Source organism: Pristis pectinata, chromosome 6, assembly GCF_009764475.1.
Source record: "Pristis pectinata isolate sPriPec2 chromosome 6, sPriPec2.1.pri, whole genome shotgun sequence".
Classification (NCBI taxonomy): Eukaryota; Metazoa; Chordata; class Chondrichthyes; order Rhinopristiformes; family Pristidae; genus Pristis; species Pristis pectinata.
Genome location: NC_067410.1, coordinates 107,680,743 through 107,698,595, shown reverse-complemented (window position 1 = coordinate 107,698,595; position 17,853 = coordinate 107,680,743). Strand labels below are relative to the sequence as shown.

General features: G+C 42.1%; 1 protein-coding gene across 1 annotated transcript in view; it reads left to right on the top strand.

Moving 5' to 3' along the window:
* Positions 1–17,853, top strand: part of dhx36 (DEAH (Asp-Glu-Ala-His) box polypeptide 36) — a 95,922-nt gene that overhangs the window by 29,618 nt on the left and 48,451 nt on the right. The window contains exons 9-12 of the mRNA XM_052018192.1: positions 1,147–1,228; positions 1,466–1,609; positions 5,966–6,071; positions 9,792–9,879. Coding sequence (XP_051874152.1) covers positions 1,147–1,228; positions 1,466–1,609; positions 5,966–6,071; positions 9,792–9,879 — 420 coding nt within the window. The remainder of the gene's footprint in view (positions 1–1,146; positions 1,229–1,465; positions 1,610–5,965; positions 6,072–9,791; positions 9,880–17,853) is intronic.

Genomic DNA, 17,853 nt, shown 5'->3' with positions numbered 1-17,853 from the left:
AGGTGGATACGATAGGGTATTTTAAGAGACTTTTAGATAGGTACATGGAGCTTAGAAAAATAGAGAGCTATGGGTAAGCCTAGTAATTTCTAAGGTAGGGACATATTTGGCACAGCTTTGTGGGCCGAAGGGCCTGTATTGTGCTGTAGTTTTTCTATGTTTCTATGTTCTGATAACAGTGTCATTTATTTTGTTGCCATGGGGTGAGTATGACTTGCAACAGTCTATTGCACACCAAACAAAATCAAATATATATAGAGGAAGTTGAAACCACAGTTTCTCCCAATAAAAGCAGGGACATTCCTTCATAAGAAAATGTAACGATTGGAGGATTGTTAATTATAAATTCTGTATATAAGATTAGTCTTATTCACCTCCAGTAGTGTGGTCACCTAGTTTGATTGACAGAAGAATTACCCAGTCATCTCCATTCTGGAGACCTCCTGTCTGCTGTATGCAAGCCCTTCTGCTTGGGAACCCCTGCCAATGGCAAGGGCATCACTGCATGTATTAGCTTTCTGAAGTTGGTGTTTAACAGTTGCCTGTGGTTGCTCCTTTGGAGTAATAGAGCCCTTTTTAGCTATGCAAACCTCGGCAAACAGTTCGCAAGAACCAATCTAATGGAATGGCGGTATCAAAACAGCTTTCTATGCCTTACACAATTATGGGTGAAAACTAGCAGCATCTCTTCACCCTTTGAACAAAACAATTGTAAGTCTAACAAACATGCACTAACACAACATATTGAGGTCGTCTGTCGGTACGCTTAGACTTCCATATGGGAGTAGTCAGTGCTAATTCATCTATTTTACTTGGAGTCCTGTCACATTAGTTGGGGAGAGCTGTTGTCTTTTAAATCTAGCATGAGAGATCGTGGATACTCCACTGTAAAGTAGCATCGACACGACTCATTTGAGTTTAAAATTCCCCAGCCTTTTGCATCATTCTCATGTAACCTAACCCAAATTGTTCTGGTATCAGGGTGAATATCATTCGAAAATGTTAAAAAGCAACTGTGATAATATATTCCAATATGACAATTCTGAGTAATGGTAGAGACAGTGAACCTTTGTGACTGATTGTTATGGTGGGTAAATATTTTATAATTCTGAACAATGAATTATGCTTTGCTATGTTTTCCTGTAGGCAACTGTTCCATGCTGCATATCCCGGGGTTTACCTTCCCAGTGAAAGAATACATTCTGGAGGATGTAATTGAGTTACTTCAGTAAGTCTCTTTGTTAATGGTTTGCTTGAAGTTGTTATATTGAGATGCACACACAATGCTGTGTTCCCGTTGCTAGGAGTAAATGTTTTCCTTTTCTCATTGAAAAGGATGGAATGCATTACAATGAGCAAGTGTGTTTTAAAATCTCAAACTTGCTGAAGATCGGTGAGTAAGGGTATTATGATTAAAATTCATTGGCAGTCTCTTTAATATTTCTGTATTTGCATTTCTCGTCAGTTATCATCCACAAAACCAGGAGGTTCGAAGACCATCCTCCAGGAGAAGGTTCATGCAAGGCTGCATGTTTCGACCAGAGAAGGAACGAATAGAAGAAGAATACCAGCAGCAGTGGCCAGTGTATCTAAGAGAGTTGCAAGGAAGGTATGAACTGACATTGGAGGTATTGGTCAACTTTACATTCAGTTTTTAAAACCAAGCAGAAAAAGCTTGAATGACACAGCAGATCAGGGAGCAGCTATTGGAGAGAGACCGTTTAACTATGCAAGATGGTGATCTACCATCAGCATGGGGAAAGGTTAAAGATAAAAGTTTTTAAGGTATGAAGATGGGGCAAAGGTAACAAAAGGAAAGGTCTGTGGTCGCGTGGAGGGCAAGAGAATGAGTGACAAGGACCAAGTGCCGGCTTTTGGGCCTAATATGGAAGGGTGCCAACTGGTCAGCATGGATGAGTTGGGCCGTATGGCCTGTTTCCATGCTGTGTGACTCTATGTGATGATGGAGCTGAGTGAAAAAATGTGGTGGGGATGATAGTAAAATACAGAATGTTTTGTTTCTATTTCTCAATGATGAATCAGAAAATTGAGGTGAGCTGGTGTGATTACAGTGATTTGGGCACTGTAATCCAGCCTGACACTCCATTCTGCGTGGGGGGCAAGGAGAGGTACTTTTTTCCAGAAAATTTAACTAGTTGTACGCTTGGATGGATTTTAAAAATCCAATTGAACGATCTTGAATGGCAGGGGAGATACTTTGAGTGACTTGGGTGTTATTTATCCCTTATTGGTATTGGTTTATTATTGTCACTTGTACTGAGGTACAGTGAAAAACTTGTCTTGCATACCGATCGTACAGGTCAATTCATTACACAGTGCCGTTACATTGATGTAGTACAGTTAAAAACAATAACAGTACAGACTAAAGTGTCACAGCTACAGAGAAAGTGCAGTGCAATAAGGTGCGAGGTCACAACAAGGTAGATCGTGAGGTCATAGTCCATCTCATTGTATAAGGGAACTGTTCAATAGTCTTATCACAGTGGGGTAGAAGCTGTCTGGTGGTACATGCCGTCAGGCTCCTGTATCTTCTACCCGATGGAAGAAGAGAATGTCCCGGGTGGGTGGGGTCTTTGATTATGCTGGCTGCTTCACCAAGACAGCGAGAGGTAAAGGCAGAGTCCATGGAGGGGAGGCTGGTGTCTGTAATGCACTGGGCTGTGTCCACAACTCTCTGCAGTTTCTTGCGGTCCTGGGCAGAGCAGTTGCCGTACCAAGCCGTGATACATCCAGATAGCATGCTTTCTATGGTGCATCTGTAAAAGTTGGTGAGAGGTCATCTGACCATTATCACTTCTGTTGAACATAAAACTTATAAACAGTACAGCACAGGAACAGGCCCTTTGACCCACATTGTCTGCCTACCATGATGCCAAATTAACCTAAACCCATCTGCTCACACACGAACCGTATCCCTCCGCTCCCTGCTTGTTCATGTGCCTGTCTAAATGCCTCTTAAATGCCGGTATCATGTCTGCTTCCACCACCTCTCCTCAACTCACCTACCACTCTGTGTAAAAACAAAAATACTTGCCCTGCATATCTCCTTTGAACTTCCCCCTTCTCACCTTATAACTACGTCCTATAGTATTTGACATTTCTCCCTTGGGGAATAGGCTCTGACTACCTATCCTATTTATTGTGGATTTTCTGTGCACAAATTGGATGCCACATTTCTTGCACAGCAAAAGCAATTACGCTTTGAATGTATTGCATTAGAGGTAAAGCTGAGGTGGTGAGATGTGAATGATTCCATGTAACTGCCTTCTTTCCATCTTTCTCCACCCATCCTTCCATTATAAAGGTATCATCCCTGGTCCAATTAAAAGCCAAATCTTCATTATTTTCATTCCAGTTAGTACTGGATTCACAATTGTTATTATTCTTGTAAATTTTGAAAGAAGGTTTGGTAGGTGCTTAAAATCAACTTTATTAAATTTTGCTTTACATGGACTTTTGGTCCTTACTGTCTGACGTGCAGATCTAGAGGAAGATCGAAATTTTTGACAGTACAGGTCAATTTGCTAGTTTCCAAACTGACAAGACATACTTTTGAAATGGATTAATGAGATGCCATATGCCAACACAAAAGATGCCTTTTTTTTGACGTATAGGTGTTGTTGGCAAGGTCATTTATTCATTACCTTTCCCTAATTGTCTTTGAGAAGGTGGTATTGAGGTGGTGCTGTTGCAGAGTTGCTGGATGGGGAGTTTTTCAAGAATGATGTGTGACTTGGAGAGGAACATGCAGGTGATGGCAGGAAGGATGTGGAGGCGTTGGAGAGGGTGCAGAGGAGATTTACCAGGATGCTGCCTGGATTAGAGAGTATTGAATATGAGGAGAGGCTTAAGGTGCTAGGGCTTTATTCACTGGAAAGGAGGAGGATGAGAGGAGACATGATAGAGGTATATAAAATATTGAGAGGAATAGATAGAGTAGACAGTCAGCGCCTCCTTCCCAGGGCACCAATGCTCAAGACGAGAGGGCATGGCTTTAAGGTTACGGGTGGGAGGTTCAGGGGAGATGTCAGGGGGAGGTTTTTCACCCAGAGAGTGGTTGGTGCATGGAATGCACTGCCTGGTGTGGTGGTGGAGGCAGATACATTGGACAGGTTCAAGAGCTTGTTGGATAGGCATATGGAGGAATGTGAGATGGAGGGATATGCGAGAGGAAGGGGTTAGGTAGTGTGAGGGTGGTTTGATGGACGGCACAACATGGTGGGCCGAAGGGCCTGTTCTGTGCTGTATGGTTCTATGGTTCTATGGCCCTTGCTGGTAGGGGTTGCAGATTTTGGGGGTGCTCTTGCAGTAGCTTTGGTGAATAACTACACTACAAAGGGTTGCATACAGTGTGGGTGTGAGGGATGAACACTTAGGGTAGTGGTGGGGTAACTAGTTAAGTTGGCTGTGTTGTCTTTGGTATTAAGGTTCAGTATTGCTGGAGCTTCACTCTTCTGTCATATTCCTGATTTGTCTTGCAGACCATAGCCACAACTAATCTATTGTCATGCATTGTAGGACTTTACTTTCTGTTCCCTGGGATTCTCTGAGGAAAAAAAGGTTGGAATAGGTTCTGATGACCAGACCTTTGGTTTTATTCCATTGAATATGTTTGAGTGTTATACTTAAGTAGAGGAGGCAGTGTAGAGCTGGGATTCATCAACTTTATTACTGAAGGAGAAATTTCTTCATGTAGAGGATGGTGAAGCGAGCAATGCTTAATCTTGGAGACTGAGACGAGACCATTTATGTTTTAAAAGGAAGATTCTCAAATATTTGAACTGGTAATAATTCACAAGACGTGTGGGGTGGCTTAAATTTGGATTGTTTCAGCAGTAAACCAGCACACATGCATTGGATTGAATGGCCTCCCCCAGTACTGCAAATTTGTACGGTTCTAGAGAGACAGGCTGCAGATGTTGGAATCTGGAGCAAAAAATAAATTGCTGGAAGAACTTGGCAGGTGAGGCAGCATCTGTGGAGGCAAAGAGGTGGTTGAAGTTTCAGGTCAAGACCTTGCATCAAGACTTCCAGCTTGACTCATTGAGTTCTTCCAGCAGTTTATTTTGCTTGTGTGGTTTTAGTTGATTCTCCAAAGTGTTTCAAGTACATGGTACGAAAATTCATCTCCTCATTTACCATTACAGTTTGCTGAGATTCAGGTTGCAACACTGAGAGTGTAAGCTGTGCTTTCACTGAAATATTTCTAACAATATTTAATTGATTTTTTTCCAATCTTCAATTTGACTTGTATTCAAAAAATCTGTTATTCAGTGCAAGAGGCTGTGAGTGTCACCAGCAAAGCCAGCATTTACAGCCCCACTTATACTTCAGAGGATGTTGGTAGGCCAGCTTTTTCAATCACTGCAGTCCACGTGGTGGAGGTGTTCTCCCGCTCTGTTCCAAAGGAAATTCCAAGATTTTGCTCCAGCAATGAAGAAGAGATGCTGATTCAGGATGGTGGAGGATTTGACAAAGAACTTGGAGGTTGTGTCCCCTCAGGCTCCTGCTCCCATAGTCCTTCTAGTTATTAGAGGTTATGGATTGGTAAGGTGGTGTGGAAGAAATAGCGCCAAGTTGGATTGGCGTGATCGGCACAGACATCATGGGCCAAAGGACCTGATCCTAATCTGTATTGTTCCATGTTGTATCATTGTAAGCTATCACACATTGTACACAAGTTAGACTGATGGTGGATGGGGTTCCAGTTAAGTTGGCTGCTTTTATCATGGATGGTGTTGAACTTTTTGAATGTTATTGGGTCAACAGGGTCGTGAAAATTCCATCACTTATCACAGAATGCCAATGTGTGACCTTTTTGCTATTGGTCAGTTAAATAAAAATCATGTCACCAAAGTTGAAATTGATTCCAGAACCATATTGAGCATGATGTACCAGTCAGGACCACTGATTAACGTCCCTTCATCTTTCTATTCTCTTTCAGGTATTCTGACAGTACAATCGAGACCTTGGAAATTCTGCATGATGATGATAAAATAGATCTTAATCTGATTGTAGCTCTTATAAGGCACATTGTTCTCTCTGGGGAGGTAAGATTTTTATTTTAATAGATGTATGAAATTTTTGAACTGTAATCTATTCAGTTTGAAGACAGTGGGTCAGAATAAAATATTGATTGATAATTTGTCTTGAAATGCTGTATATTTGGATATATTTGAACTGTCATCAGCAGCTGTAGTTCTTGGTTTGTAGGTCAGTCCAATTCCTAGCTTTATTCTTGGCACATAGATGAACTACTGAGAAGGGATCATTATTTTTAAATGCCATGCAAACCAGCTGTTCTTTAACATAGTCTTGAGGTTTATTTGTTATGGTTTCCTATCTCACAAGAGTTTGGCATTTTAGGAGGGCTTTCAGTCATCTTTGCTTAGAATCCCAATCTAATACACTTGTACTTTTATAGTATCATGGAGCTTTAGCTAATTATCCTTCCCCTTCAGAGATATGATCTTGCATAAGCGTGACCTCAGCACAAATTCAATGCCCTATGTGCATTGTCTGTGGAGTGTGGACTTAGGGGTATAAGAGGGAGATTTACTTTTCAAAATTTATTGATTTAATTGGGATTTACAATAACATTTTCTTAAGCTTGTACCCATAAATTGCTGTGATAAACAGGTAGCCTTAGTCTCCCAGGTAACTGGGTAACCAGATTGGACTGGTTAATCAAAATCGGATAATGCAAGGAAATGATAGTTCACAAGATAAACCCCACCTAAGAGCATAACTTGTCAGCACAGCCTCTAACAAGTTATGTGGATTAGGAATGTGACAAAACTAAATTTTCTCAGTTCAGCAGAGGATGCGAAAGAGGAGGAAAACGGTTGGGATTCATGACAACTATGTTTGTAACAGGAGTCTGCAGCTTGAGGAGCTTTGGCTCAGTTAATGAGCGTGAGCTGTAGACTCATTCTCCGCAATGCATCAGAAAGTGAAAATTGTCCGTTTGCTTCGCACCAGGAGGCAGTCAACACCCTTCAGAATTAGTTAGTCCTGTTTCTGCTGATTGAGGTTACCAAATGTGACCCCACTATTTAACAAAAAAGGGAGCTAAAAAGCAGGGAATTACTAACATTAGGAGAAGGGAAAATTGTGCAACCTATAATGAAGAGCACCTAAAAGAATAATCAAAAAGAACAGCATTGCTTTATTGAAGGGAAGTTAGATTTCACTAAGCTGTTGGAATGCTTTGCGATGTGACTAGTAGAATGGGTAAGGGGAACTAGTGCATGTGTACTTGGACTTTTGAAAGGCTTTCGATAAGGTTCAGAGCAGGATGTTGGTCAATAGGATTGAGGGTGTGGAATTGGGGGGAGATATGTTAGTATTTTTTAGTATTGTGAATCAAAGGAACTAGGATTAGTACAGGAAGATTGTGCTGTTAAAAGATCTGCCAAGATCTTATTGAATAGCAAAGCAGGCATAAGGGGCCAAATGGCCGATTCTTTCTATTTCTTGCGCTCTTACTTGAGTGTATTGAAGAGAACATGCAACGTGATAATAGTTCACAAAAAGACATCATCATTTACTGAGTTAAAGATTGCCCAGCCATTTCGGTAAACTGTTCTAACAAAACCCTGGCCAATTTCAAGTGTAATTAGCTGGCGAACTTGGTTCCTTGTTAGAAATTGACTTTGGCACCTTACCTTATGTATAATTGCTATGTATTGACCACATCCCCTCCCCACAGCCCATGTGTATCATATGTGAATTCTAATATCTAAGCTCATGTACTCTCCAAATAAATGTATGCTTTGACCTTTTGAGGGCAACATTCAGCTCATTATGAGCAGTTTGCATTCAGTCTTCAGAATTAGTATGTCAGGTCGAATGAAACATCGAATACATTAGACGGCCTCCTTCAGTTGAAGTCTATCCTTCATGTTAAGAATCTTGTCTTCTCTCCTTCAATGTCTATTTGAAATTTGATGAATGGATAGTTATAGACATCAGCTTGCATCGCTTCAGCTAAAAAAAGGATAACAGATTGATCCTTGATCACGTGACTGATGTAGAACTGCACCAGGAGCCCTATGCATTCATATGTTGGTTTAAGCATTGACAGCACATGTTGCAAATGCAGATTTTCACCTGCTGAAATCCCATATGTGGTGAGCTGGTATTCGCTGATCATATTCTCAGTGAGTAAACTTCATGTGTTGCTATGTAATAACTCATTTCACCTATGTTTTCCTTTAATAATAGTAGTAGATTGCCTTTTGGAGAAAAAAAAGTTGTTAATCTAGGAATCTGTTAGTAAAAGTAACCATGATACTGTCAGATCATTTAAAACTGCAACGGATGCATTAGTGTTCTTTCAGGGAGCCTGGCATCCTTGCTGATGTGTGACTCCAGTCCCACACCAATCTAGTTTGACTATGAATTGCTGTCTGGAATAGCCCAAGCAACTACTTTACTGTACAGGAGCATCTCAGATGAGAAATGCTGGCTAAAGCCAGTTGTGTTTCCTGTCTAGCTATTTTGTAGAAATGGCATACGAACAGTTATCCAAATAGCCTTCCTTTGTGCTATAACTTTAAGATCTCAGATGTATTGGTGTTGTTCAAACTTATTTCACTCAGAGTTGATTAAGTTTTTAATAACCCACGGTCGATTTCAATAATGTTCAAATTTTTTTTGTGCTCTCATCATTTGCCTTTCCTGTTTTCCTCAAAGTCTGAGAATTGTTAACTGAGGAGCAAAATTCAATAATCCAGTGATGTCTTCTTGAAATTGAGCTTTCCTGCAGTTATTTAAATAAGTTCATACTCTGACATTATGCCAAAGGGCTTTTGTAACGGCCAACACATGCTTTTTAACTTATACCCATGTATTCCATGAGCTGGTCAAGTGCAATTAGCTTTAAGACCCAACTGTGCTTTTAATAAGATGCTTGAACAATTTATCCCCAAGTTAAAAGGTTGATCTTTTAAACTCTGCAATTTGGTTACATGTGGAACTTCATGTGTACTTTCCAAAGAGTCTCAAAGTGCTGCTGGTGATTGAAGAACAATTGAGACTCAGCAAAATGCTGTCAGATAGCAATGTGTACCACATTAATGTTCTTGATCATGGTGTATTGGGATATATGCTAAAGAATTTATCATAGGTATATGTTAAAGAATTTTGATGTCCTCTTTGCAAATGATGTCCCTTTTTCTCCTAAAAATATTGGATGCTATTGTGGCCATGGAACTGAGAACAGGAGAACTGATGGTAGGATATCCTCAAGATGGCATTGGTACAGAAGTGTTTTATCCACTTACTGAATCCCACTTTTCCCAATTTTCCCGCTATCTCACTTTTCTTAATTCCAACATATTTCAAACAAGTTCTTAAAAGATTGCCAGTTGCCTGTGAGTAACTGTGCAAGTTTTGCATTATTGCAATTTACTCATATCAGAGCTAATTGACTTGATGTTTCTGGGAATGGGTGAGTGTTTTAGTTTTGTTTATTTAATAAATATTCTGGATGCAAAGGCTACAAATTTCTTAATCATGGAGCATTTATTGATTGGGGTCCAAACAGTGGGATTCTGCAGTTATGTAATGCAAATATACACCAGTAAAATGGTCTAGCCATGGATTTATTGGGTCTCTGATACCAAATGGGTACTCCTTGTATTCTAATATAATAAAATAACCATCTCTCCAAAGCAAGTTGGTCAAGCAACTTATTTAGCATCTGTTTTTATTTGTGTCTAACCAATGTGCTGACTACAATGACACCTAAATTTCCTATTTTGTAGGATGGTGCCATATTGGTGTTCCTTCCTGGCTGGGACAATATCAGCACCTTGAATGACCTTTTAACTGCACAACCCATGTTTAAGTCAGGTAATAACACTTTTTGCTGTTGGGTCTTGGTGACAAAGAGTAATTTTAATGGTGTATATGTTATCTAATTCTTCCATTTTGGATACACATCGATAGTGCCAGTCCTGACCTGAGACCTCCTATAAATGGGAGTCTTGGTGTATTCTAATTGGTGTATTGTCACATGTACCCTGAACAGCTTTTGTTCTGTGTGCCATCCAGGCAGATCATGCCATACATAATAACCTTGAGGTAGCAGAAAGAAAACAGAATGCAAAATATAGTGCTGTGTTTACAGAGAAAGTGCAGTGCAGCTAGGCAAATAACGTGCAAGGGCCGTGATGAGGTAGAGTGAGAGATTGAGTTCTACGAGAGGTCCATTCAAGAGTCTGATTACAATGGGATAGAAGCTGTCCTTGAGTCTGGTGGTTCGTGCTCTCAGGCTTGGGTATCTACTGCCCAACGGGAGGGAGGAGAAGAGAGAATGATTGGGGTGGGGGAATCCTTGATTATGTTTGAAGTGTAGACGGAGTCAATGGAGGGGAGGCTGGTTTGCATGATGGACTGGGCTGCGTTCACAATTCTCTGTAATTTCATACAAACTGTGATGGCATTTCAACTAAATTGTAAATTGGTTTATTTTTGTCACATGTACCAAGGTACAGTGAAAAACTTATCTTGTATACTGTTCATATAGATAATTCATTACAACAGTCCATTGAGGGAGTACAAGGGAAAACAATAACAGAATGCAGAATAAAGTGTTAAAGTACAGAGAAAGTGCAAGCAGACAATAAGGTGCAAGGTCATAACGAGGTAGACTGTGAGGTCAAGAGTCCATCTTATCGTACTAGGGAACCATTCAATAGTCTTAACAGCGGGATAGAAGCTGTCCTTGAGCCTGGTGGTATGTGCTTTCAGGCTTTTGTGTCTTCTGCCTGATGGGAGGAGGGGAGAAGAGAGAATGTCCGGTGTGGGTGGGATTTTTGATTATGCTGGCTGCTTTACTGAGGCAGCGAGAAGTGTTGACGGAGTCCATGGAGGGGAAGCTGGTTTCTATGAGGTGCTGAGCTGTGTCCACAACTGCATATAATTTCTTACAGTCATGGGCAGAGCAGTTGCCATACCAAGCCGTGATGCATCTGGGTAGGATGCTTTCTATGGTGCATGGGTAAAAATTGGTGAGGGTCAAAGGGCACATGCCAGATTTCTTTAGCCTCCTGAGGAAGTAGAGGCGCTGGTGAGCTTTCTTGGCTGTGGTGTCAACTTGGTTGGACCAGGACAGGCTATTGGTGATGTTCACTCCCAGGAACTTGAAACTCTCAACTCTCTCGACCTCAGCACCGTTGATGTAAACAGGAACATGTGCACCGCCCCCCTTCCTGAAGTCAATGACCAGCTCTTTTGTTTTGCTGACATTGAGGGAAAGGTTGTTGTCATGACACCATGTTACTGGACCCTCTATCTCCTTCCTATGGTCATATCATCTGCAAACTTGTAAATGGAGTTGGAGCAGAATCTGGCCACGCAGTCATGAGTGTATGGTGAGTAGAGTAGGGAGGGGGCTGAGTACACAGCCTTTTGGGGCACCAGTGTTGAGAATAATCGTGCTGAAGGTGTTGTCGCCTGTCCTTAATGATTGTAGTCTGTTGGTTGGGAAGTCAAGGATCCAGTTGCAAAGGCAGGTGTTGAGTCCCAGGTTTAGGAGTTTGGAGATGTTTGCTTGGAATTATAGTACTGAAGGCGGAGCTGTAGTCAATAAACAATAGTCTAACATGAGTGTCTTTACCGTCCAGATGTTCCAGAGATGAGTGTAGGGCCAGGGAAATGGCATAGTCTCTTGATGGCACCGAGGAGGCAGTTCAACTCTTTCAACATCATGCTGGTTGCTGTTAGATTCCTACTCAGTAGGAGGCTGAGTTTCAAAGCTGCCCTGCAATCCTTGTGAAAACCTTTAATGCTTTGAACTAATAGTCTTAAACGTCAACAGCATGGGCTGCAACCACTCATGTTAACTGTGTGAGCCAGTGCATCCAACCTCAGAAGCTTTGTCTGGGTATTAAACAGACTTGGGACATGGTAATGACAGTTTCTAATGTTTCAGACACTTGACATTGAAGATGGATGCAGCTGCCCTGTGAGTTTGGCTTTACGCTACGTAACAGTCAGTGAATTCTAATGAAAAATAATAAGAGTATGACAAACAAATGGGTGATATGAATTGTGTGGCTTTTCCTTGAATTATGATGTGGCATTTTGTTGCATCCATCTGCGAGAATAGATGGGGCCTCACTTTAATGTTTCATTCAAAGGGACATAGCAGCTGCTTGATAGGCACCCCACCCACAACCATTCGCTCCACCACCGACACACAGTAGCAGCAGTTTGTATCATCTATAGGATGCACTGCAGCAACTCTCCAAGACTCTTTAGACAGCACCTTCCCAGCCTATGACCTTACCAGCTAGAAGGACAAGGGGCAGCAAAAGCATAGGGAACACCACCCCCCGGAAATTGTCCTCCAAGCCACACACCGTCCTGACTCACCGTTCCTTCACCTTTGCTGGGTCACCATACTGGGACTCTCCCTAACAGCATTGTGGATATACCCACACCTCAAGGACTGCAGTGGTTCAAGAAGGCAGCTCACCAACACCTTCTCAAGGACAACTCAGGATGGGCAATTAAATGCTGGCTCAGCCTGAGATACCCACATCTACTAAAAGAATATTTTTAAAAAATCTACAGTGCTGCAAGCATAGTATTGCAATGGATAGAGGCATGTTGGCACAGTGCTTAAGTTACTAGTTAAGGTCCCAGAAGCCTGGATTAGTAATCCTTGGACAAGAATTTGAATCCCACAGTAATAGCTGGGGAATTTAAATTCAAGCAATTCAATAAATCTGGAATTAAAGAGTTGGTGGCTTTTGAATCCAAAATCAGGTTAGCGTCGAGCAGAAAAGGAAATTAAGAACACAGAACAGTACAGTACGGGGCCAGGCTCTTTGGCCCGCAGTGTCTGTGCTAAACACGAAATCAAATTAAACTAAGTCTCTTCTGCCTACACATGATTCATATCCCTCCATTCTCTGCATATTCGTGTGCCTATCTAAAAGCCTCTTAAGCTACTTCATTGTATCTTGCACCACTATCCCCAGCAGCCTGTTGCAGGCACCTACCTGTTTATAGGTTAAGAAAAAGGTTATACCTTGCCCGGCACCTCATCCTTAAACTCCCCCGTGCTCCCCCCAACCTTAAATGCATGTCCTCTAGTATTAGACATCTGGGGGAAAAGATTCTGTCTGTCTACCCTATCTATACCTCTCATCATTTTATAAACCTCTATCAGGTCTCCCCTCAGCCACTGACGCTGCAGAGAAAACAACCCAAGTTTGTTCAACTTCTCCTTATAGCTCAAACCCTCTGATCCAGGCAGCATCCTGGTGAACCTCTTCCGTACCCTTTCCAAAGCCTTCACTTCCTCCCTGTAATGGGGTGACCAGAATTGCACACAAATTGACTGAAGGTCAGGAACCAGTGCCCTTAACTTCATGACTAAGCTGATTCTAGATTTAACTTGCCACACTCCCTTGGTTGATGGGTATTTTAGTGAATGGAAGGCAGTGCGTAGTGGGGTTCCACACAGCTCAGTGCAAGGTCCCATGATTTTTGCAATGTATTTCAGTTGTTTAGACTTGAATGCAAGAGGCATGATTTAAAGAAAAAGACAGCTGTGTAACTGATGGAGGAAGAGAGCTGTAGACTGCAGTAAGACATTAATAAAGTAGTTGGTTGTGCAGAGATGTGCCAAATTATATTCAATCTGTGCAAAGTAGAAAACAAAGCCAGTGCCCAGAGAAGTGTAAGTGGGGGAGGTAGGTAGGTAAGATGGTATGTGGGGTATTTAGTTACTGAAGTATATCATTCAAAAGCAGGGAAAGAGGGACCATTCTGAAGTTGGTTAAACTAGAGTTGGAACATTGCTTTTATTCTATTCACAACAATGCTGGAAGAATCTGATAACACTGGAAAGGATGCAGAGAAGATTTATGAGGACATTATCATAGTTGGAGAGGTTTTGTTGATGGTAAACAAAAACAAAATATGCTGGAGATACTTGGGTTGAGTAGCATTCATGAAGTGATAAACAGTTAATGCTTCAGAACTGTTATTAACCTGACACATTAATCTGTTTCTCTCTCCACAGGTGTTATGTGACCTGCTGTATGGGTCCAGCATTTTCTGTTTATTATAAATTTAGGAAGATGGGGGGGGGAAAATTAGAGGGGAATTGAGGAAAAATGTGTTGTGAGGGTCTGAGACTAATTCCTTGATAGGGTTAGGGAGAAACAGATTCTCAATGGGCAGCACAATAGCACAGCTAGTAGAGCTGCTGCCTCAACACCCGAGACCCCTGCTCAATCCTGACCCCTGGTGCTCTCCCTGTGACTGCGTGGGTTTCCTCTGGGTGCTCTGATTTCCCTCCATGTCCCAAAGATGTGCAGCTTGGAAGGTTAATTGCCTGCTAACAATTGCGCCTAGTGTGTAGGTGAGTGGTACAATTTGGAGACAATTGAAGAGAATGTGGGGAGAATAATAAATGGGATTAATGTAGGATTGGTGTAAAAATGGGTGGTTGATAGTTGGCATGGTCTTGATGGGCTGAAGGGCCTTTTTCCATGCTGTATCTTTCTTTGACTGTATACCATTTAAAGTTTCCACATGGTCCTGTAGGTTAGGCAGACATGAGAGACTGCAGATGTTGGAATCTGGAGCAACAAACTAACTCAGCAGGTCAGGCAGCATCTGTGGAGGGAAATGAACAGTCAATGTTTCAGGTTGATGTCCTATTGGTTATGGCGTGTTGAGAGATGGATTGCGGAACTGTACGTGTTTTGGCTGTCGTGGGTGCATTGAAGCTAATGATGTTCTTCGTTATGAATTTCTGATTCTCTGCAAGGGGGCTTTTTGAGAATTAGAAAATAGTGATTTTGTTCCAATACTGGATGAAATGCCACGCTGTATGTGACTGGTGTTCTAAATCTAATCAGCACTGCTGACAAACAGACCTAATGCTTTCACCAAATAAAATTTCTCTCCAGAGGTTTGAATGAAAGTTAATACTACAGAACGCATCCAATACCTATGAATTTATTGTAATAAGACTAGTCTTCCATCATTTTTAGCATGGTGGTACATCTCCATTTTCTATCGTATTTATTAAAACGCAGCCTGCTACTGAAAGGCTAGGTTTAGTTGTTTGGCAGTAATTTGGTGAAAGAGAGATACAAAGAGACTGCAGATGGATGAACTTGGAGCAAAAAACAAGCTACTGGAGAAACTCAGCGGGTCAGGCAGCATCTGTGGGTGGAAACAGACAGTTGAATGTTCGGGTCGAACCTCTTCATCTTGGTTCAGATGAAGGGATATGGAGCCGAAGTGTGTGGGTGGAGTTAGGATAGAATTTGACAGTGGATGATGGAACAAACTTGAGGAATGGCTAATTCCCTTTCCTATGGACATAAAATTAGGAAATAGTAGGAAGAGGCCTCCAGTACGCTCTCCTATTAAGTAAGATTGTGATTTAAATGAAAATCAAATAAAAACTGCAGATGCTGGAAATCTAAAATAAAGACAGAAAATGCTGGAAGTTCTCATCTGTGGAAAGAGAAACAGCTAATGTTTCAGGTGGAAGATCCTTTGCCAGAGCCCTCTTGTCTCCTTCACATTTCTGACGAAGGGCCTTCAGCCTGAAGTGTTAGTCCTGTTTCTCTTCCCACAGGTGCAGCGCAATCTGCTGAGTATTTCCAACATTTTCTGTTTCAAGATTGTGACTTAGCCTAAACATCCTCTGCTTTTCCATCCCATCCTTGTATTCCATGATTCATTTTGACAGTTGAATTCCAGGTTGAATATCATGGAAGGAGGCACTACAGGCTGTCAATTCTGCACCAGTTCTGTGCAAGGGTAATCCAGCCAGCCCCACTTCCCTGCTCTCTGCAGATCCTGCAGTTGTGCATCCACGGATCTCTGGATAAAAGTGTTAATGATTGACCACTCCAAGGGATGAAATTATTCAGCCACATGCTCCTATAATCCACTAAATCCTGGAATTGTGATTGCCTCCAGAAAATCCACATCGGCTTTAGAGCTCCTTGTGGAATTGGAACTAAAATTCCTATTTCACGTGCATATAGATCAACTGGGAAAATGGGCAAAGAAATGGCAAATTGGTTTATTATTGTCACATGTACTGAGGTACAGTGGAAAAACTTTGTTTTGCATACCATCCATACAGATCATTTCATCACATCAGTGCATTGAGGTAGTACAAGGGAAAACAACAACAATGCAGAATAAAGTGTTACAGTTACAGAGAAAGTGCAGTGCAGGCAGACAATAAGGTGCAAGGCCATGACAAGGTAGATTGAGGTCAAGGGTTTATCTTATTGTTCTATAGTCTTGTAACAGTGGGATAGAAACTGTCCTTGAGCTTTAAGGCTTTAGAATCTTCTGCCCGATGGGAGGGGGGAGAAGAGAAAATGTCAGGGGTGGGAGGGGTCCTTGATTATGCTGGCTGCTTTACGGAGGCGGTGGGGGGGGGGGTGGGCGGTGCTGGTTTTTGTGACCTGCTGAGCTGTGTCCACAACTCTCTACAGTTTCTTGCAGTCCCGGGCAGAGCAGTGGCCATACCAAGCCGTGATGCATCTGGATGGGAAACTTTCTGTGGTGATTATAAAAGTTGGTGAGGGTCAATGGAGACATGCTGAATTTCTTTAGCCTCCTAAGGAAGTAGAGGCGCTGGTGCACTTTCTTGGCCATGGTGTCAATGTGGTTGGACCAGGACAGGCTATTGGTGATGTTCACTCCTAGGAACTTGAAGCTCTCAACCCTCTTGAGCTCAGCACCATTGATGTAAATAAGAGCATGTGCTCTGCCCCCCTTCATGAAGTCCATGGCCAGCTCTTTTGTTTTGCTGACATTGAGGGAAAAGTTGTTGTCATGATACCATGCCACTAGGCTCTCCATCTCCTTCCTGTACTCTGACTCATCGTTATTTGAAATTTGGCCTACTACAGTAGTGTCATCTGCAAACTTATAGATAGCGTTAGAGCAGAATCTGGCCAGTCGTGAATGTATAGGGAGTAGAGTAGGGGGCTGAGGAAACACACTTGTGGGACACCAGTGTTGAGGATAATCGTGGCAGAGGTGTTGCTGCCCGTCCTTACTGATTGCGGTCTATTGGTCAGGTAGTCAAGGATCCAGTTGCAAAGGGAGGTGTTGAGTCCCATGTCTCGGAGTTTGGAGATGAGTTTGTTTGAAGTTATGGTATTGACAAGGTGGTGCAGAAGGCATATGGCATGCTTGCCTTCATCTGATCGGGCACTGAGTACAAAGAGTTGGGACATGTTACAGCTGTACAAGACATTAATGAGACCACAGCTGGAGTATTGTGTGCAGTTCTGGTTGCCATACTATAGGAAGGATATGACTGAGCTAGAGAGGGTACAGAAAAGATTCACAAAGATTTTGTCGGAACTGGAGGGCTTGAGTTATGAGGAGAGACTGGATAGGCTAGGACTACTTTCTCTGGAGTGAAGGAGGTTGAGGGGTGACCTTAGAGGTTTATAAAATCATGAGGGGCACAGATAAGGTGGATGGTCACAGTGTTTTTACACCTGGGTAGGGGAGTTTAAAACTAGAGGAAATAGGTTTGAGGTGAGAGGGGGAGGTTTAGAGGGGCAAGATTTTCCACACAGGGTGGTGGGTATATGGAATGAAATCCCAATGGAAGTGGTAGAGGTGGGTACAATTTCAAGGTTCAAAAGACATTTGGACAGGTACATGGATAGGAAAGGTTTAGAGGGATATGGGCCAAATGCTGGCAAATTGGACTGGCCCAGGTCAGCATGGACAAATTGGGCCAAAGGGCCTGATATTGTGCTGTGTGACTCTATGCAAGGACCTTAGTGTAGCAGTCAATGAATTCTGCAC